General features: G+C 61.6%; 1 protein-coding gene across 1 annotated transcript; it reads left to right on the top strand.

Annotated features, from left to right (window-relative positions):
* Positions 1-1,647: 1,647 nt before the first annotated feature.
* Positions 1,648-18,607, top strand: EPHX2 (epoxide hydrolase 2). Its single transcript, XM_026116572.2, has 19 exons — positions 1,648-1,832; positions 4,056-4,140; positions 4,267-4,426; positions 5,375-5,565; positions 5,823-5,945; positions 7,330-7,404; positions 7,800-7,895; positions 8,553-8,631; positions 10,175-10,209; positions 10,533-10,559; positions 15,350-15,435; positions 15,745-15,856; positions 16,102-16,176; positions 16,874-16,919; positions 17,027-17,129; positions 17,353-17,422; positions 17,797-17,877; positions 18,185-18,243; positions 18,339-18,607. Exons 1-19 carry the CDS (start codon positions 1,732-1,734, stop codon positions 18,421-18,423), a joined length of 1,689 nt encoding a protein of 562 aa, XP_025972357.1. The 5' UTR covers positions 1,648-1,731; the 3' UTR covers positions 18,424-18,607.
* Positions 18,608-20,707: the final 2,100 nt, after the last annotated feature.

Raw genomic sequence — 20,707 nt, 5'->3', positions numbered from 1 at the left:
GGGCAAATTGCAAACCCCACCTGGCTCCCACGGCGCTCCCGGGGGCGATCCGGCGGCGGGGCCGGCGCGGAGGGCGGCCGGCTGCGAGCCGGCGCTTCGGAGGTGCCTGGCGGGGCCGAGCGGGAGATGCCGCGGATCCAGCCGCCTCTTGGCCGCCGAGCTCTGCTCGGTAGCTGCTTTTCGCTGACGACACGGCTGGAGCGAATGAGCCCGGAGCCGGCGGTGAGGAGGGACGTGCCTTGGAGGGACGCCCCGCTCCCGGCCTGCCGCGGCGGCCCCCGGGCGATAAGAGCGGATGCTCCCGGGCATCCATCCACGGGAAGGGCTGGAGACACTTCCCCAGCAGGGACCGGGCTGTCTTTGGTGCCGCTTCCAGCTCAGAGGCAGCTAAAAGCGAGGGGTTTAGCCCAATCCTGCTACGAGTTGGCCCGGTCTCAGCAAGGCGTAACTCCACTGGCATTTCGCTGGCAGCGGGACTCCAAACCAGCGCTGGAAACAGAGGCTGGGCTCCTCCTGCTCCTCTTTCCTGCTCCACGTTGAGCGGTTTAGGCTTCGTTTGCTCCCAAGGAAATAGCGACGGGAGCAGCAGGCTGCAAAGCGCTTCCCCTCCCCCAGACCCAATATCCCGCGTTTTTACCGGGGGGGAGCCGGGAGTGACTCCGGTTATCGAAGCTCCCTGCAGCCGGCGTGCAGGATGGGTGCCCAGCACCGAGACCCCTCCGGGGCCACAGTCCCGAGCCAGCAGCCTCCACCCCATGGCTGCATTTTTAGGGGGGAAAGAGCAGGTTTCAGGCCAGCTGGGGTCCACCTGGCTGCATAAACCGTGCCTGGGGGTAGCGGAGCTCTGCTAAGGGGCTGGGGGATATTTCCCCCTTTTCCATCCCCAAATTAACTTTCTTCTGGAGATGGAGGCTGCGGCGAGTTGCTGCGCCCATCGTCCTCGTGCACACCTGCAGCACCCATGCGCACAGCAGCGGTTAAGTGAATTAAGAGATGGTTTTGCCCTCTGTCTCCCATCATTAACGAAGCTGTTGCTAATGATCTGCCCCCCTCCAGAGCTCCATCACTCCTGGGGGCCAACACAAGCAGCATGAGGGCTGCCCCCGAGCCGGCACCGGCTGGTCATGTCCCCTTCCCTCTCCCATCCTCAAATTCCAGTGAAAATACCCTGATTTCCTACGGAAATGGAGGTGGTGGTGCAGACTGGGTGTGCATGCACGTACATGGCTCGGTCCCTCCGTGCATCCCCCCCTGACGGAGCAACAGCTTTCTCAAAACCAGTAAATTTCATAAAAAGCGGCAGCTCAGCCGCCTCCAAGACCCCCGAGAATCCACCCCGGAGAGGGCTGCAGGCCGGAGGAGCCGCGATGAAGGCAGGTCTGGAGGGGTCTGCTGGGAGCCGGGGACGAAATTCATTTTTATTACAAAAATAGCCATAGGGGAGGAAGAATTATTAGCTGGGTCCGCGGGTCCCACACCCCGTGGGGCCGGAGAGGTGCTGGTGGGCCCAGGCGTCCGGGGGGGGGGGGGTCCCCTGCGAAGGGCAGCGGAGGGGAACGGCTCTAGGACCCAGGGCGGCGGCATCCTCGCAGGGGGGCGTGGCCTACCCCTGGGGGGCGTGTCCCTCCGCCCCCTGGGGGCGGGGCCCGCGCGCGGCGGAGGGACCCTGGCGGCGGCGGCTACCTGGGGCCGCCGGTTCGAGGCCCGGTGTCGGTGTCGGTGCGGGCGGCCATGGCGCGGCGGGCCGTGCTGTTCGACCTGGGCGGCGTGCTCTTCGGGCCCGGCCTGCAGCACTTCCTGGGCTCCCTCGAGCGGGATTCCGCCCTGCCCAGGTACGGCCCGGCCCGGCCCGGCCCGGCCCGGGCGCAGCGGCACCTCTTTCGCTCGCCCGCCCGCCCGCCCGCGCTGCCGCTGGTCGCAGTCCCGCCGGAGACCCGTGGGGACGAGGCGGCAATGCTGTGTGTGCGGCGCCCGCCCGCGCCGCGCTGCAGGGCTGGGACGGGGAAGGGGGCAGAGACCCCCCGGGGGGGGGAGCAGGGAGCCCGGGTTGGGGTCGGGGGTGTCGGCTTTGGGTCCCGGCCTGGGTCTGGGGGGCAGGTTGGGGGGTCCAGGACCAGATCTGGGGAGCAGGTTGGAGGTCCCTGACCTGAGTTTGGGGGGGGGTCCAGGGCTGTATGTGGGGTGCAGATTTGGGGGGTCCAGGGCTGGATGTGGGGTGAAGGTCAGGGTCTCTAGGCCTGGATGTGGGGTGCAGATTTGGGGGGTCCAGGCCTGGATGTGGGGTGCAGATTTGGGGTCTCCAGGCCTGGATGTGGGGTGCAGGTTTGTGGGGGTCAAGTCTTGGAAGTGGGGTGCAGATTTGGGGAGTCCAGGTCTGGATGTGGGGTGCAGGTTGGGATCTCCAGGCCAAGATGTGGGGTGCAGGTTTGGGGGGGGTCCAGTCCTGGATGTGGGGTGCAGATTTGGGGGTCTCCAGGCCTGGGTGTGGGGTGCAGATTTGTGGGGGTCAAGTCCTGGATGTGGGGTGCAGTTGTGGAGGGTCCAGTCCTGGATGTGGGGTGCAGTTGTGGGGTCTCCGGGCCTGGATGTGGGGTGCAGGTCAGGGTCTCTGGGCCTGGATGTGGGGTGCAGATTTGGGGGTCTCCAGTCCTGGATCAGGCACCTAGGTTGGGGGTCCATGGCAGGGGCTTGGGGTACAGCCTGGGGGTCCCCCATCCCCTCCGGGGGCCCCCACTGGCCCTTCACCAGGTACCAGCACATGGTGGCCCGAAGCATCCCCAGCCCCCTGGGACGTGGGGGGTGACACTGGGGACCCTCCTCCCTCCCCACGTTCGCTCCCTTCCCCTGAACAGCCGGGATTTGGGGGCATCGCTCCCTAACGCACCTCCCTGGCCGGCTGCGGGGGGGTTTTGGGAAATGCAGCCTGTTTGACCCATGTTCAGGAGCTCATTGAGTCCTGATGCATCCGGGCAGCGGTATTCCCGGCTCGCTCACGCCTCGGGATGCAGCGATCCCCGGATTCGCCCCGGGGACACTTTGCACCCGCTGCTCCGACGCGGCCGGCGTGGGTGACTTTGCACAGAGCTGGGCAGGGAGGGGAAAAAAAAGGAGGATGCGGAGCGGATGGAGCAATAAATTCATAGATTATCAGGCAATAAAACACTTTCTGCTTCACATTATAAAAAAGGCGGCAACAATCTTGTTGGAACACATAAAGCCACTTTATTTTTAAATGAGTTGCGCTTCTGTCGACTTGGTGGAGTACTTTGTCCTAAAGCCAGTGACTATAATCGTGTTTTATTGCTGCCGGGGAATGCTTTCTGTGATCCTCTGATAGGGTGAATTATTTTCCCTTAGCTGGAGCCTACAAAATACCTTGCTCCTCGCATTTTTTTTTCCTGGCAAATCTCGCTGTTTGTGTATTTGAGAGGCTTCTGCAGGGCAAAGTAATTGAGCTGCCACGGGAAATAAATGGACAGAGCTGAGACAAGTATCTCCCGTTTCTTTAACGAAGTGATGCTCTGATCCCTTATAACGAAGCAGGGAGCGGGATTGACTTATGCTGCCGGTGGGACACCCAGCCCTGATGCACGGAGCTAGAGAGGAAAGGTAGCGCTCCAACTAATAGGTTGTTAAATATCTATTTAAATAACAGCATTTTAAGGGCTGACTCACAGGTGTGGGACCACAAACCCATGCCTGCATCCAGGAGGAGGTCCCCTCCCTCCTGGCTCATGGGCTCCGTCACACCAGAAGGTGGGTGAGACCCACCAGAAAGTGGGCACCAAAGCGTGGGCAGGAGTCGTGCTCGTGCTTAAGGCATCTCGGAGTCGCACTGCGCCTGTTCACAGCTGCCGCTGCTGGCTTCCCGATGGAAAATCCCTGATAAAAGGCAAAGGGAGCAAAGCGGTGTTGACAGGGAAAAATTAGGTGAGGTTTCTGCTTTCTCCGGAGCTGTTGGCCGCCTCTGTGCTGGTGCGTGAGCTTCGCGCGCCGGTGCGGTGCCCCCGGGGCAGCGGCAGCCCCCCGGCCAACCTCTTTTTCCCTTTTTCTAGGAACTTCTTGCAAAAGGTGATGCTCGACGGCGGCAGCGAGAGTCCGCACGCCAAGGTGATGAGGGGGCAGATCAGCTTGTCCCAGGTGAGGCCTCGTGAGCATCACCCGCGTCTTGGATGGGGCTCGGGCAGCTCCGACTCGGCCCCTTGGGAAGCCGCGTTGTTTTAGGGTCGCTCTCCTCATTCGAGTGACTCTCTGTGTGTTTCCAAGCTGTTCTCGGAGGTGGAAGAGGGCTGCAGGAAGCACGCCGCCGCCTCGGCGGTCCCGCTGCCGGAGACCTTCTCCATCGCCCGGGCCTTCGAGAGCATGGCAGCCGACGGGAAGCTCAACACGCCGCTCCTGCAGGCCGCCGCGGTGCTCCGGAGGAACGGTGGGTGCCCGGCGCGGTTTGGGGAAAAGGATGCTGAACGGCGGCTTCTCCCCTCCTGGGCACAACCGCTGCCACCGAGGATCCCACCATGGTCCACCTTGGTGGTTCCCCATAGTCCCCACGCTGAACCTGACGGCTGCCCGGTGCCCGGAGCACTCCCGCAGCTTGGTCCCGGCGGGACCGGGGCCCCGGCACGCTGCCGATTCCCACGGCGCTCGCTTCCCGGCTGATGCCGTGCCGAACGGTGACATTACGGGGCTCGCTGCTCCGTCAGCGCGTCTCATCGTCAAAGCGCTTTCCCGATGTTACTTCGCAGCGTCCGACTAATTACATATTCCGAGCACTGGTAGCAAATAAATCAGGCGTGTTGTCACCGAGCCAGCAATTAGCAAAACGTTGTAGCTATTTGCCACGCTCCGAATCCCACCGGACAGCATTGACTAACAGATAACACAGCTGCGGAGGAAGGGAGGCGAGTTCGTCAGCTCGGGCTCAGCCCGGGGCTCCTCGACGTGCCCGAGCTCTGCATCGTGTCCTGCCCGTGCTGGGAAGGTCGAGTCTTGCTTTCCTAGAAGAGCAAATTGGGAATAAGCTCAACAGCCACCTGCAAAAGCAAAAAAGATCCGCCTTGCAATTCACGTGAAACTTCTGATTTGCATCAGCATCTCGAGTCTTGCTGATTTTTCCCAGCTCCGTTGCTAAAATCGGAGAGGCCGGACAGGCGGACCTGCCCCTGCGGCAGGACCGGAGGGAGTTTGATGCTCCTGGGGGCTGGAGGTTGTTTGGGTGTTGGGGTGCTCTTGGCTCGTGCTGGGCATCCTCGCTGCTTTGCCCGCCGCGGTGTCAGGGTCCAAGCGAGAGCCCAAGTGGGAAAAGGAGCGAGGTTTCTCCCAAACCCTCCCGCTATTAATAGCCCACCCGCCTGCTAAATGCTCTGCCTTCCCCTAGGATTTAAGACCTGCGTCTTCACAAATAGCTGGGTTGATGACAGCGCCGGGAGGCTCTTCACGGCCGCCCTGATGAACGTCCTGCGGAGACATTTCGACCTGGTGATCGAGTCGTGCCGCGTCGGGATGCAGAAGCCGGAGCCGGGAATGTACAGGCACGCGCTGGAGGTGCTGCAGGCGCAGCCGCAGGAGGTACCGCCACCGCTCATCCCGGCAGCGCCGGGGGTTTCGGGAAGGGGGTCTGGGTGTGCGCCCCAACGGGTGCCCGGCTTTCTCTCCCCCCCTGTGAACGGTCCCCAGCCACCTGCCCTAAAAACGGCACGGGGGAGTCTCTCGAGCAGGGGAAGTCGTCACCCAAAGCCTTTAATCCCTGTTGAAATGTCCTGGTGAAAACGAGCTGCAGCTCTTCCCGGGGCTGCTGGCCCCGCTTCTCCCTGGCTTAACTGCAGGTGATCTTCCTGGATGACATCGGTGAGAACTTGAAGCCGGCCCAGCAAATGGGCATGGCCACCATCCTCGTGAGGGACACGGAGACCGCCCTGAAGCAACTGCAGGAGCTCTCTGGAGTCCAGGCAGGTAGCGGGGATGGGTGCCCTGCTCCCCTGAGGATGGGTGCTCTGTGCCTGCGGGTGCCCCTCCGCCTGCGTCCCGTTCCCAGCACAGCATCTAGCTTCCCTTCTCCAAAGCCGGGAGCAAAGACCTGAGATTCTGCCTCATCGGGTTGGAGGTTTTGAGTACCTTTGCATGGCCGTAGCTCAGGGGAAAGGTGAGGAACTGGGCAAGTCCTTCTGTAAACGTGGCCTTGCCTCCAAACTTGCTGCAGCGTAGCGGAGCTTGTCTCGGTATGGAAGGGCTCTAAGTATATCATAGCAGCTGTGATCACCCCAGAGCAGGTTCGTGGTCGGAGCTGTTTGAATTGCCCCGCTCTGGGATCTGGTGTGGACACCCGAGGATGAGAGGTGGAGCCGTGGATTTTAAAAGCTGGTGGGAAGAAGAAGCAGGGCTGGGGAAGGCAGCGAGTGCAGCGATGTGCTGCGAGATGGACCCCGGAGCGGTGCTCTGCCTGGCTCCAGGCAGGACTGGCTGTGATGTCCCCGAGCGCTTTCCTAATAGCGGTCTGTTTGACTCCGCTTGGCCTGGATGCAGCTTTCTCCTGCGTCTGCAGTGTCACTCCCATCTCTGCCCAGAGCTCTCTGCACCTAACAGCTCTCCCGGTTTCCCTGCCTGCCGGCTGCGGCTCGGCACTGCTGCTCCGCAACCTTTGGTCTCACTGCTCCTGGACGGACCAGGGAGATAAAACACAAACACAGCATAAAACCACGTGCTGCTTGCAAACCACCACCACGTCGCTGAAATGCAAAGTGCAGCGCACGTGTGGGCTGTTACCCCTGTGCAGCGTTTCCAGGAGCTCCGGCGCTTCGGTGCCTGGGAGCACGCGGCAGCCACATGAGGCTTATTGCTGACCGATGCTGCGGCTGCTATCTAGGGCTCCCTGCCATCTGCCCCGCGTCTCTGCTCGTTGTTTCTTGTTTTCTGCTTTGCTGCTGTCCTGGGAGGTCTTTGGTTGGTTGCGGCCGTGCGTAAGGTGAGGCAGCCCAGCCTCGTGATTGGGCTTCTGGGTCTTGCCATGATGTGGAGGTGCTGATGCCGGACCTTCAGATAGGCACCGGTCCTCTGTGGCCTTCAAAGCCGATGGGATTGGGACTCCGAGCTCAGCTGCAAACTCTAGCAAATACTGCCAGAACCCTGGTAACCTCGTCCTACGTGCAAGCGATGGCCTGGACCTGCTGGGTCACATCCATCGCAAAGGTGGAGGCATCCCAACGGAAGCAGGGCTGGCCGAGCAGGCAGAGAGGCAGAGAAATCCTACCCCAGTGCAAATACCGTGCGGTTGCTGTGCTCCAGAGCAGGCCCAACGTTTGCCCTGGAAATCAGCTTGCTTTCTTTGCCCCGTAGCTTCTGGGCCAAGAAGAGACGCTGCCGACGGCCTGTGATCCGGTCAACATAAGCCATGGATATGTGCCGATCAGGGTAGGGTGGAGGGAGCTGCCTTGGTGCTGGGAGGCTCGAGCGCTCTGGAGAGCGAGGGGTGAAGGAGCTGGACGTGAAGGGGAGGATGCTGGGTCCCAAGCAAGGCTACTCCAGCAGGAGTTGGTCTAAAGTGCTATCGGGTTGTCTACCCTCATGCACGATCTTCTGTCTTAACCCGAGCTGCTCCCGGAGGGGTTGAGCAGAGCCACCTGATCGTTCAGATGTTCCCCATCTCCCCGGTGCCAAAATCTGCTGGTGTGGCTCAGGGGAGGCAGGAAAAACCAGGTCACGGGCTCCCAAGCTTTGTTGGTGAGCCGTGTGCGGGTGGTGGGTGCGGAGTGTGGGATTAAGCTGAGCTGTGTGCTGCTGGTGAGGGATCTCTGTGCCCTCTCCAGCCCGGGGTCCAGCTGCACTTCGTGGAGATGGGGCACGGCCCCGTTGTGTGCCTCTGTCACGGCTTCCCTGAATCCTGGCTCTCCTGGAGGTACCAGGTAAGGGGCGAGTGCACATCCCGGAGCGGCGATGGGTGGGAGGAAGGGGATGGCCGACCTTGCACGGGGCAACGGGCTTCTCATCCCTCTGCTGCTCACTTCCATCTTTTGCTTTGGGTAACTCGCTGTCAGCGCAGTTACTGCCAGGCTGAGAGCAGCTACCAGGTCCTGGAAGAGGGGCAGGCCTGGGGGCTTCTGCTTGCACGGAGTCACACACGGGGGTTGTTTTGACACACAGGTAGATCTTGTGGCGTTAGTAGCACGCTCCCCATGCCAGCCCCACTTATTTCTGCTTCGAGAAGTCTTAAGGAAGGGGCTGAGCTTGATCCTCTGGCGTGCCGGCTTCTCTCGAGAAATGGGCACCGTGATGCTCTGCGAGGGAGAGGACTGGTGCCGCGCAGCCGATGCTCCCGTGCAGCCCTGGGTTTTCCTGGGCTGCTCCTCCAGCCTGGCTTGAGCTTTGAAGGACACGGGATGCAGCCCTGGCTTATTCATCCCCGTACTACATCCTCACCAGCCCACGTTTGGGCTTAAAACCCTTTAGAGGACATCTGTAATGGGCGTTACCAGCACACTGTTAGGTGGACCAGTGTGGCTCAAGGCGGGAGGGAAGTCCTTGGGGGTTGCGTTTGCTGAAGGTGCGCGTTGCTTTCCTAGATCCCCGCTTTGGCTGATGCTGGCTTCCGGGTCATCGCTTTGGAGATGAAGGGCTACGGAGACTCCACGGCTCCGCCGGGTGAGCTGGGTCTCCTGCCGTCTCTGGGGTGTCCCCACCGGGGAAGGAGAAGGGTGGGAAGATCTTCCCCAGGTCTCTCAATCCTGGTGCAGGACGGGGCCATAGCTGGTGGTTATGCGGCCGGGGTGAACAGGGAGATGTCCAGGGTGACTGGAGGTGGGGGACGGGCAGGAGCTTTGCAGGGGAGATCACTGAGTCTTCTTGAAAATCCAGGGCGTTTAGATCAATGTAACGTACTGCAATATGCTTCGTTTTGGTGAGGTGAATGGGGTGACCCGGTTTTCTGTTCTGAGCAGATTGCAAAGCTTTGCTGTGAACTTCTGAGCCCCTTTGCTAACCCAGCACTGAGGTGTGCTTGCTGCCTCCACACCTCTCGGGGTCTTGTCCTCTCCTGCTTTGAAGGGAATTAATTCGGGCAGTCGCTCTCCTGCCTTGGGTGCATCCAGGGAGCAGCTGAGCAGCTTCCCCACTGGGTCGGGATGCGGGCGAGACACCCGGCATCATCCCCTGCTCGGAGCCAGGAGGGGTCACGGCGATGCCGACCGGCGCCGTCCCTTGCACGTCTGCCTCCCCATGGCTTGTTTTCTTCTGCAGCCTCCTCCCCTCCTGCTTTGCTTGGGGCTTTCGTGCGGCTCTGACCCAGCAGTCGAGAGTCCGCTTGCGACTCCAGCTCTGGAGGCTGCGAGCACCAGCCGGGCTTTGCCGCAGGCTCGAAACCGCGCCGTCATGTAATATCCGAGTCACACGCGGCGGATTGCTTTTGTTCAAGCGGCTCTTCTGGCTTCGGGGCACTCGCGCGTCGCTCGGGCAGTGAACATCAGTGAGAAATGTCAGCGCTGAACAGCGGCGTGGGCGGCTGCTTAAAGCCCTTTTGCCGGCGGCTCAGCCGTCCTCGTTAGCAGATTGCTCTTTCTTTAGCTCCGTGGTGCTGCTGGGAGCAGACATCAGGCCAGGCTTGCCAGGAGATAGCGGGTGGCACTGGCTGAAGTGCCCGATTCCCCTCGGCTTTCCCCAAGAGCCTGGCAAACGAGGTCTCTTGTGCACGACGGTCATTTCCAGGGGTTGTCCCCAGAGCCTGGGGCTGTCTCTAGCCCCGTGGCTATTGCCAGCATCTACTTTTGCTCCAGCAAGACGGCACCGGACCACGAGGAGCAGCTGAGTGCCCTGGTCGCAGGCTGACCTTGCGAGCGGCTTGCCCCGTGGCCACGTGCTTGGGGAGCCACCTCCGTCAAGCTGCTGCTTCTCTCCTCTCCGTCCTGCTTGCAGAAGGCTTTACTTCAGCCGGGGCAGATTTGCCTCCTTGTGTTTGCTCGCATCAGTGCGATCACTCAAATCTCTGCAGCTTGAGCGAGTTGGATAGCGTGTGCTCGCTGGAAACGTGGGAGAGTTGGGCGCTTCCACCGACATCCTCCGCTTATCTAAGGGCTGGATGTTGCCTTAGGTGCGACTGGGGCAGCGGGAGACGATGAGAGCAATCCGGCAGTTTTAGCCTCCTTAGAAATACATGAATGTTAAAATGATGCAAATTACATCTTTCTTGCAGACATAGAAGAATACTCCCAGGAGAAGATATGCCAGGTGAGGAGCCGTAGCAGAACGACACGGCCAAAATGAACTGGTGCATGTTGGGAGACTCTGGCTGGGGTCCCGGAGTGAAGGCTTGGAGCGTGCATCCCGGGGAGCGGTGGGAAAGCTTTGGGGGAAGGCGGGGGAGACAGGGGAAGTCTTTGGGCTGCTCTCATCCCTCGGCCGGGTGATTCACCTAGCCCAGGCAGCAGAGCAAGTGCTGTTCTGGTTGCCCCACAGCGTGGGTATCCCGGATCTGGGCATGCAGCAAAGGCAACGTTAGGGCACGGCCCTGGGGAAGACATCTGACACTTTCTCTCTTCTCCTTTGCACAGGATCTGGCAGTTTTCCTGGACAAACTGGTGAGGAATCCCCTGCGATCCGTCCTTCCCTCCTGCCAAGGTTTGGGTGCGCGTCTCCGCCCGCCTGCTCTTACAGCAGCTAATGAAGCACTGCTCCTGCAAATTGGCTGCTTTAATCAGTGACCTGGCAGCGCTCGGGGCAGGAGGAAGTGGAAAGCAGATGCTCGCTGCTCTCCTTCGCTTCCCTCCTGGATCCCGTCCGGGTGGTGCCCCCCTGCTCTCCTTGCCACGTGGGTGTAGCCGGGGTCTGACGTTGGCGGAGATGCTCCTAAGCTCTCTGATTCGGCACGTGGCAGAGATTTTGTGGGAGCTCTGGTCAAAAACCTTGATGTAACCACAGCTGTAGCACCAGTGCGGGTACTTAAGTCCTAGTATGCATCTTTGTCAACTCACGTTTTTAAAGCCAAAATGCAACAAGAACTGTGTACCTGTAATGTGGACACAGGCGTGCGCAGAGGACCCCAGCTAGAGGTCCTCCAGCTGGGAGGGCTTTGGTATCTGGCAGCTGTGAAGGGAGCGAAGCCCTGGCTTTCCGTTGGCCATGGTTGGGATGTTTTTGGAGTGGGGGTATTCCTACAACCCGAGGTCCATGGTGAGAACCACACTAGGTGTCCTTATGGAGAGCCTGCGTTAGGTCCTGCACTGGGATGCCTCCTGAAGGACCTCCTGCCCATGCTGAGGACAGGGAAATCAGCTGGCTCGGTTTATAGCTCGGTAGTTAAACCGAGCAAGATATTTGCAGCATCAGGGAAGAGAGAAGGGGACGCTGAGCCAGTAACTCCCAGTTTGTGTAGTGGGATTTTTTTCCTTTCTTTTGCATTTCTCTTGAACAAAATTGGGTAGGAGTTTCCTGGCAGTGCATGGAGACAGAAAAGCTCTTCTGCTCTTAGACAGATACCTGGCTGTTGTGCATTGACTGTGCTGTGAGCTGGTTGCGTTGTTGTGCATGTGCCTTCCTCCACGGGATCGTTGTCCCGAGCCGTGGCAATGGGAGTTGCAAGGCAAACACGGCCCCGGTGATCTGTGCAGCTCTCTGTCGCGTCTCTCATCCCCTTTGAAATCACGGTTGTACAAAAGGCAGCTCCCAAGTGGCTTGCAGAGCAGCTGGGATGGATGCGTGCATTAATTCTGCCTCTCGGCGAAGATCAAATCTGGTGTCGGTGCAGTGTCTGCTACACCCTCTGTTGAAGGCCGCAGAGCTGCATTTGCATGAGAGACGGAGATGACGATCTCGGTCTCCTCGCTCTTCCCCCAGCAATTATCCTTGCATCGTTTCGAGACTGCGGTGAGTGCACGTGGCTCCTGGGGCTCTGGTTTTTAATTCACCAAGGCAGGGCTGGTTCCCAGGGGCTGGCGAAGAGGGCGAAGCGCAGACGTGACCTGTGCAGGGAAGATGTGAGGTTCGACGGGACACGCCGTCAGTGGCGTCCCGGGAGCGGGACCCTCGTCGCAAGCGTGTGTTGCCCTCGGTCCCCCTGCCCTCCCCGAGCCCGCGGCCCCCGTGGGGACTTGCGGCGACAGGACCTGGTGCAGACGGGGTGGCCTCTGCGTTTGCTGCCAGATGTGCCCTGCGAAGGGGGTGGCCGGGGTGAATCCCTCCGCTGGAGGCTGCGACGCTCCGGGTGGGAATTTGCTCTTCTCCCTCTCCACGGGATGCTCCTGGGTGCGTGACCAGGCTCTGCCCTGGCTGCTGACCCTGTCGGTCTGTCCATCATACCACATTCAAGGTTAACCTGAGCCTCGGAGGTGTCCCTAGCTGCCGTGACGTCCCAGCTCACGGTGGCATGGACCGGAGCCAGGTGGCTTCATTGCTCCCTGCTTCCCAGCGCTGGACCGGAGCAGGAACGCGCCCGAGCCTCCGCCCAGCCTGGCCGTTCAGCTCTGGGGTGCAGGACTGAAACCACGTCGCCGTTCAGCGCCTTGACCCGCGATGGGTGACGTTTGCACCCCGTTTCCCCTGGGCAGTGATGCTGCCGGGGCGTCGGGGGTGTTTGCAAGCCACCACCTTTCCGCAAGCCTCCGCTGCTCCCTGGGATGTGGCACCCGGTGGTGTCCCCCGTCCTGGCCTGGGAGGTGGTGGCTTAAATAAAATCCGTATTACCCGGGCTCGGTGGAGGCTGGTGGCTTCTCGTGATGCCCTTTGCTGCCGAATGCTAGGAAAATGTGCCAGCAGCTCTTCTGGAGCGCTCGGCCCCATGCAAAGCAGGATGCTCGGCCCCCCCGCACCATCTTTCAGTGGGGCTTTAAATCTCCCGTGCCGCTTTTTTTTCCCCCGCGCCCGTCCCCTCTCGCCGACCCCTGACGAATGGGGCCCTTGTGCAGCGAGGCAGATGACAAGGTCAGCAAACCGCCACCTCCTCGCGCCCGGCATCCTCCCGCCGCCCCCTCCCCGGCCTCGACGGCGTCGTTAGGGCCGGATTGATCTCTGCGTCTCTGCAAAGACAAAGTGCGCGCGGGGGGGGGGGGGGATGCCAGCAAACGCCAAGGTCTGCAGGGCTTTTTCCTTGCTGCGTCGCGAAATGGCTTCCGAGGGAAGGAGTCCAGCTCTTAAAGATGGAAAACACTCTGCTACTCTTAAAAAAAAAAAATAATAATAACTCTCAGAACCCGATTTTGCAAGAGCTCCTTGTTCAAACGCTGTTGTTCTTTCTGTACTGACATCGGAGCTGCGCTTCCCGCCCTCCTCGCTGCTTGTGGTTGGAAACAGAGTTTTGGTGGCCTTAGCAAAGCGGTAATGGGATTTATGAAATGTTTTCAAGCGCGTGGGAGGGGCCCTGCGAAAACAGGCATAGCTGGCATTGCATCTTCAAAAGGCACCGGTTCAGCGTGAGGCTGGTTCGAAAGGATTTTGCTCGGAAACTCTGACTTAGTAGAAAAGAAGAACGGTGCCCGTTGGTGGCAGATGGGTCTGAGATGGGTAGTCTGGGGCTCCGCTGCCCGGTTATCCTGACAGCAAAAATGCTGCTTGCTTCCCGTTGGGACCGGCCTGACGCCCACTCTGTGGCCTCATCCTGCCCCGTCGGCAAGGGAAAAGAGCCCCGGGGCTCACGTGTCTCCCTGGGCTCCTTCTTGGACATTGCGGTTTGGGTACCGATGCTGCTCGTGGAGAGGTCCCCCCTGGGGCAGGCGTCCAGCACGGGAGGGCAGAGCTCTCCAAAGCCTCTCCGTTGGCTCCGGGTTGAGCCTGAAGGCACTGGGTGGTTCTTCCATGATGATTTTTTAGGTGGGAGAACAGGCGCTGTGCCGTCGCGTGGAGCAGAAGGGGGTCAGTGCAGTTCGGATACGGCTCTTCAGAGCCCGTCTGGCCGGCGAGAGGGAGCTGGGCAGCGGAGCAGCACATCCGAGATGGCTCCAAGAGCGGTGCTTGCTTTGGGGCTTTCCCCCTTGGTTGCTCTTAGTGATGACTTCAACCTCCCTCCAAGCGGGTGCTTCGCTCCTAGTTGAGTCTGCCCGGGTTTTGTTTCTATATCTGCTCTCGTAGCACCGCTCTGTGCAAGGTTAAAGATTTAAACCTCTCTTTGGTACCGGGCTTTCTCGCCCCGTTAGATGCTGGGGCCATGTAGTCAAGCCCTGTCTTGCTTTTCCCCTGGAGAAGGTGAGGAGACGGGATGCTGCGACCCGTGCGAGGCGCATCCTTGCCTTGTTGGCTGGACTGCCTCGGTTTTCTCTGCCCCATCTCCTAAAGTCGGCATCCGGGTTGGAAATGCGGTGTCCCAGCTGTGCACGTGTCCAGGGCTCAGTCCTGCATCCAGCAGCCAGTCCGACCTCTCCATCCCGCCGCTGGAGACCGGGGCTTGGCTCCTCCTGCCTGCTCTTCCCTGCCCGAGGTCTCCCAGCCCTCCGTCGCCTTTTGGGTGGCTGCAGCTGATATTTGCGCCGGAGCGGAGCCTTCAAATGTCACCGAGCAGGGACCGCTGGCGCGCGAACGCGAGCGAGCGGCTGCGGCGCGGGGCTGCCGGGGGGAGCGAGGGCAGGAGGGTCGATCCCACCTCCCGAGGGATGGGCGCCTGGCTTCCATGGGGTGTGGACGCGCGAATTTTGGGTACCGTCTCCCCACGGGAGTGGGGAGAGCAGGCGGGGGCAGCCCTGGCTTGGAGGAGCCCAGGTGGCCCCAGGCAGGCGGGCGAGAGCTCGTGGTGTGAGGGGGGACACCCCTGCCCTGGGGCAGGTGCCCACGTCTTCTCTTTGCCTGGTCTTTTGAGATGTGGGGGACCTCTGGGGACGGGTACAGCCCTGGGCACGGTGAGGTTGGGCTCCTCTGCGGGCGCGAGGACAGTCTCGGTGGCAGCAGCTCCTGACCTCCTCCCTGAAGGACCAGCACTAGCGATGCAGACCAAGGTGATGGCCCCGATTTGGGACGTGTCTTGAGCACCTACGTGACCTCAGCGTGCCACAAACAGGTTCTCCTGGACTTGGAGAAGGGACATCTCAGGCTTTTGCTGTGCCCCTCCTCGGTGTGGCTGGACTGAGCGTCCCACCAGGCTGGTTTTGGTCGAGACCCTCCCGTCGTCAGAGCCACAACCGGCTCCGGAGCAGAAAGCGGCTGGTGGGGCAGATGCTGGAGTTTAACTGAGTTTATTTGGAGATGCCCAAAGCGGTCAGACAGAAAGGAAGGAAGGTGCGGGACCTCGGTGCTCGGACGGGCGCAGGAGGCGCCGGGTGCAGGATGCGGCCCCAGGGGCTTAAAACGCTTAATTGATCATCGGAAACCAGTTGTTTCTTGGAAAAAAGCAATAGTTTGCTGCTTCAGGAGGAGACAAGCTCCCACCACCTCTCTCTCGCCCCGGCAGGGCATCGCCCAGGCCGTGCTCATCGGCCACGACTGGGGAGGCTTCCTCGTGTGGAACATGGCTCTCTTCTACCCCGAGAGAGTGAGGTGGGTCCGTCCGTCTGTCCGTCCCCTAATCCCAGCCCTCCGAGGCTTTGCCATCGCGTTCAGGACGCCGGTTGTCATCTAGTGTAACCGGGAAGGACCGAGCTGCCCGGCGCGGTGGCCACCACGGTGGTGGCAATGGGCAAGAAGCGGAGCCGAGAAGCCCCCAGGCTCAATAAGCTGCAGAGGCCCAAATCCCCGTTTTCCATAACGCGTTGTTTTGCCCCAAACCCCGCGGAGCTGGGCACCCCGGACCCCCGCGCGCGGCCGGGCTGCTCTGCTGATCTCACCCCTCTTCCCCTCGCGTCCTAGAGCCGTGGCTTCGCTGAACACCCCTTACCGGCCCGCGGACCCCGACGTGGACATAGTGGAGAAGATGAGAAGCATTCCCACCTTCGACTATCAGTTCTACTTCCAGGAGCCGGTGGGTCGCCCAAAGCTCCCGAGCTTCAGGCTTGCCGCGCAGCCGGCTGGTGCTACGGGCTGGGCCTCCTCCGCCCGGCCTCCGTCTGCTCGGCCCGGGTCGTGCGCTCCTCGGCAAGGGCCGGGGTCTCTGCGCGGCCCCGCCGTACAGCCCCGTGCAGGATCTGGCCCTCGCAGTGGGGTTGGGTCGGGCTCGGGGCGCCCGGGCGAGCTTTGGCGTCTCCTGCGACGGTCCCTCTCTTGCAGGGCGTCGCGGAGGCGGAGCTCGAGAAGGACATCAGCAGGACCATGAAGGTCGTGATCCGCTCCGTCCGCCAGGAGGTAGGTGTGGGGCTGGGGACGGGGACGGTGCGGGGGTTGTGGCCTGAGTTTTGGCCTGAGAGGCGAGGGCCAAAGATTGTGGACGGGCCCGGCTGGGAGAGCAGGGCTTCGCAGCTGGGCCGCAGCCAGCCTGGCTGGTGGGCCCAGGGATACCTGCCTGTTGGCAGCAAAGTCTGCATTTAGCCAGCCATCAGTAGGGACCAGAGTGAACATATCCTCATGGGCAGCACAGGCCCCACTCCTGTCTGAGATTCTCAGCTAAACCTGAGTGTGGACCCCTGAGACCTCCGCAGAGCTGCCCTGTTGGCAGAGGAGGAACACCGGGAACGGTGCAGTCCGCCTCCGGGAGCAGATTTTGCGCCGGACTTGGAGCACGCAGCACAACCTGGAAGGTGCTGCCAGCAGCACCCGTGGGCTCCCGCTGCCCTTCCGCCCCGACAGCATCACTGCAGATCACTTCATTAACCTCCCGCTCAGGCTGGAAATGTTAATGTGTCGCTTGGGGGTGAAAACCTTTGGAGTTTAAAATAACAGCGGCCGCCAGGCAAGCGCTTCGCCGCCGGCGGGGCTTGTTCCGCGATTCCCGCTTGGCTGCTCCTCGGCTCCGTGGCCTGCGGGAGCTGCGGGACTGCTGAGCGCGGATGCTCTTACATCTCGGGATGTGCCCGTAACGGAGATGCTTCCCCTCTCCGTGCAGGACCGCCTGCCCTCCGTGCCCAACTTCCACAGCGTCCAGCAGCGAGGTGAGGGCGCGAGCCGCTCCCCCCCGCGCAGGGGAGGGCAGAGGGGGCCCGGCGCTGCCTCCTCCCGCGAGCGCACCGTCCCGGCAGCCCTCTGCCTTTCGCCGCAGGAGGGCTGCTGGTCGGCTTGCCGGAAAACCCTCCCGCCAGCCGCATCCTCGGCGGCCCCGCGCTGCAGTACTACGTCCAGCAGTTCACAAAGTCCGGCTTCAGGTGAGAGCTCGGCTGGCGGCGGGACGGTGCCGGACCCAGCGGGAGATTCCCCTGCGGAAGAGACCCCAAGCGCATCCGTCCTTTCCCGTATAATCGCCTCCGAAGGAGAGGCTCCACCGCTTGCCCGTCGCAGGGGAGAGCGTCGGTCCCGCGGACGGCTGCGCCGTCTCCGTAGAGCTTCGCTCCCTCCACCTCTCCCTTTTCTGCTCTCCCCGGTTCCCAGGGGACCGCTGAACTGGTACCGCAACATGCGGCCCAACTGGCGCTGGGCGCTCTCGGCCAAGGACAGGAAGGTAGGGACCGCTCCTGCCGCTCGCCGTCGCCCCGGGGCAGAGCCGAGCCCCTTCCCCGATCGGATGGAGCTGGGATTAGGGTTAGGACAGGGCGGGAGGGACGGGAACGTGGGGTCCCCATCCTGGTGGCCAGGGGAGCCGGGATGGGAGGTGGGACTCCATCTCCAGGTGCCCTCCTCCATCCAGACATGCCGGGCTAGGGACAGGGCGGCTCTTCCCAAAGGCTCTGGAAACACCCTCCATCCAGCGGGAAGTGAGGCCTGGAGAGGGAAAACAGCCTCCCGATCCCGGAACGCCGCCGAGCGCGGAGGGGTGTTTGCAAATCCACCGCCTCCCCCTTCCCTTTCGCCTGTTGCCGCCTGTCTCCCCTGCAGATCACGGTGCCGGCGCTGATGGTCACTGCCGGGAAGGATATCGTCCTGCATCCCAGCATGAGCAAAGGCATGGAGGAGTGGGTAAGCGCACGGATTCTCCCCGCGGTGAGACGGTGCCTGGTGGGATCTCCTTGGTCACGGTGCCCTGGGCAGAGCCATCCCAGGCCGTGGGTCCCGCTTAAGTAGCTGAGATGAGGTTGTCCCACCGTGGAAACACGCCTGGGGCTCTTCCCGGGGGCACGGAGGTGGAGCGAGTCCTGCAGCCGCTATGAGAGCCGGGGGGATAACGCTGGATACGGGGGAGAGGGCGGCGTTTGCCCCCCCGGCTGCACGCGGAGGTCGGAAGGGGCAAGGTGCCACCTCCCCGCCCTCGCCGGCCGCCCCGCAGATCCCGCAGCTGAGCCGGGGCCACATCGAGGACTGCGGGCACTGGACGCAGATGGAGAGGTACCGTGCGCGCGTGTACCGGCGCGGGTGACGGCGGGGGGGACGGGGACGAGGCGGTGGCATCCTCTGACGCAAGCTTTGCGCCTTCCTCCCAGGCCGGCGGAGCTGAACAAGATCCTCCTGGAGTGGCTGGAGAAGCTTCCCGAAAGTCCGTCCCTGCCGAAGATCTCCCGGCTGTGACCCGGCCCGGGGCCCGCGGCCGGCGCTGGCTGCAGGGGGGGGCTCGCTTGGGCGCTTAGGCTTGGGTTTTTTGGATGATAGACGGCAACGAGGGGGGGTTAATGCACTAATAGCGCTTAATGCTGCCTTGGAAATCGCTTGCTGCCTTTGAACGTGTTGAGAAATAAAGCGCGAGGGGACCCGCGCGGCGGCCGGGTGTCTGCGCCGACGGTGCACGGGGGTCTCGCCGTGGGTAGGGGGGTCGCTCCTGGAGGACCCCTCCCTGGGGCACCCATGGGTGCCAGGAAAGCCCCCCAAAAGGCTCCGGCCTGTGAGCCTTCCCTTGGGCATCCTGGAGGACGGTCCCTAGGGAAGGGGCATGCGGGTGTGGATTCTCTGATGTCTCGTAGGAGGGCTGAGCGCGCAGGGCAGCCTCTCAGAGGAGGCAGTAACGGTGTCTCTGCTCTGCCCAGCTGCCTGTTCGCGTGGCCCTGAGGGTGTAGTTTCATGCTGCCGCTTGTTAAACCCTTCCCGGAGCCGGGTAGGGGGCTGCAGAGCTGCTGTGGGGCCCGTACACAGGCTGGGGCTGGGCGTCCTCGGGGGGGTTTCACGACGGCCGATGCCGGGGGGGGGCAGGGCCGGCCAAGAGACCCCACGGAGGTGAGGGATGGACCCCCAGGGAGCTGGGGCTGGTGCACAGCATGTCCTCGCTCCTGACCGCAGCAAGAGCCGAAGCGAATTTGCTCTCCGTGGCGGCCGGGCCGGGATCCCTGGGTCCTGGCAGACCCCACGGCGCCTGTCAGCAGCTCACAGCAGACTGCTTTTATTTTTAAGGAGAGGCGATCTATGACATTTCTGCTCTATAAATCCAAGCGCTCGCCTAAAAGAACAAAAAATTAATACCAGGAGGAGAAATCATTACATGTCCCCGGGGTAATGGAGACTCAGCAGCTCCGAGCGGCCCGAGGTTTTGGCAAGGAATAAATCCATCCGGGCAAACTTGATTACTTTTCTGATAGAGCCGGGAGTAATCGGCTGGAACCGCGTGCCGCGGCTGTAGGGTCTGCGGGGTAACGCGTCTCGTGAAATCCAGCCGGGAAAAAGCCCTCCCCATCCTGTCCCCTGGGAAAAAGCCCTCCCCGTCCTGTCCTCGGGGAAAAGAGCCGCAGGGAAATATACTGGGAAAAGACCTGCTGGGAAGGGAAGGAAACACGCTGTCATGCGATGGCAGCTCGGAAAAGAAAGTAGCTGCGATGGCTGCTAGATGCAGTCCAGCCTTGCAGAGTGAAAACGGCTTTGCATTTTGCCCAAAAAAAGTGTTTTCCTGCTGCTGGCTGGGACAGTTGTGCCCGTTGCTCCAAGGCTGTATTTACACCTTTCCAGCTGCAAAACATCTGGATGGGACGTGGGGCCAGGGCGATGACCGAGGGCGGGTGGCAGCTCTCCACCGCCCGATCGTGCTCCCTGGTAAACGACGTCTCAGCCTAAAATGAGATTTATTCCCGTGCTAAACCCCGTGTGCAGGAATAAAAGCTCCATCCGCCGTTATTTATCCTCCCTCAGGTTTTTTAGCGTTTAAACGAGCTGGAAGCCAGGCCGCCAGCGCTGTCCCCCGTCCGAATGGCAGGTAGCTGGAGGGGGACAAGGACGGCCACCTCCTTCCCCAGCAGCCTTGGCCACCCCAGGCTGCGGACCCGAACCCCCCCCATCCCCACCGCGTCCTTTCTTCCTCCTTCCTTTGTTCGCTGGCCCCGTTTTGGAGGGGAAGCAATTAACCCTGGAAAGGGAAAGAAAGAGGGAAAAAAGAAAGAAAAGCCCTTGGAGATTGAGAGGCGAGAAATAAAGAATAAAAGCTGCCTGTAATTAAATTTTGTCTGTTTTATTTTAAAGTAGAGAAGAAAGAACAGGAAAAGAAAAGAAAAACCCAAACCCGTCTGATTTCTGCCAGCGCTCAAAGCGCTCTCGAGTCCCAGGCACGCTGAGAGCTGGAGCAAAGCTCGTCGTCCCCCTCCAGAGCCTCAGTTTCCCCATCTGCCCTTCGCTCGCCCCCAAAACACAGCCAGCCCTGGGGAGGAGCACGACGGGCGAGAGCTCTGGGGTCGGGGTGTCCGTCTCCCGCGAGCTGCGGGGGCCTGGAGCCGGCCCCCGTGCAGGGCTGGTGGGTCCCGGGGGTGCTGCAGCCCTCTGGCTTCTTGGGGAATCAGGTTGCTGGAGCCGAGCCTCTTTTTCCTCCTGCAGTTTGGGAATGCTTTGCAATCTGGGAATGCATTTGGCGATTTGGGAATGCACTTTGCGATTTGGGGAG

The sequence above is a fragment of the Dromaius novaehollandiae genome, chromosome 3, assembly GCF_036370855.1.
Source record: "Dromaius novaehollandiae isolate bDroNov1 chromosome 3, bDroNov1.hap1, whole genome shotgun sequence".
Taxonomy (NCBI): Eukaryota; Metazoa; Chordata; class Aves; order Casuariiformes; family Dromaiidae; genus Dromaius; species Dromaius novaehollandiae.
The sequence above is the reverse complement of the archived record's forward strand: the minus strand, read 5'-3'. Positions and strand labels throughout refer to the sequence as shown.

Bases quoted from the DNA above. Each gene is read 5' to 3' on its own strand.
- EPHX2 (XM_026116572.2), top strand. From the start codon at position 1,732: ATGGCGCGGCGGGCCGTGCTGTTCGACCTGGGCGGCGTGCTCTTCGGG. The intron at 15,436-15,744 runs GTGGGTCCGTCC...CTCGCGTCCTAG, and splicing joins TTCTACCCCGAGAGAGTGAG to AGCCGTGGCTTCGCTGAACA. The intron at 16,920-17,026 runs GTGAGGGCGCGA...CTTTCGCCGCAG, and splicing joins CCACAGCGTCCAGCAGCGAG to GAGGGCTGCTGGTCGGCTTG.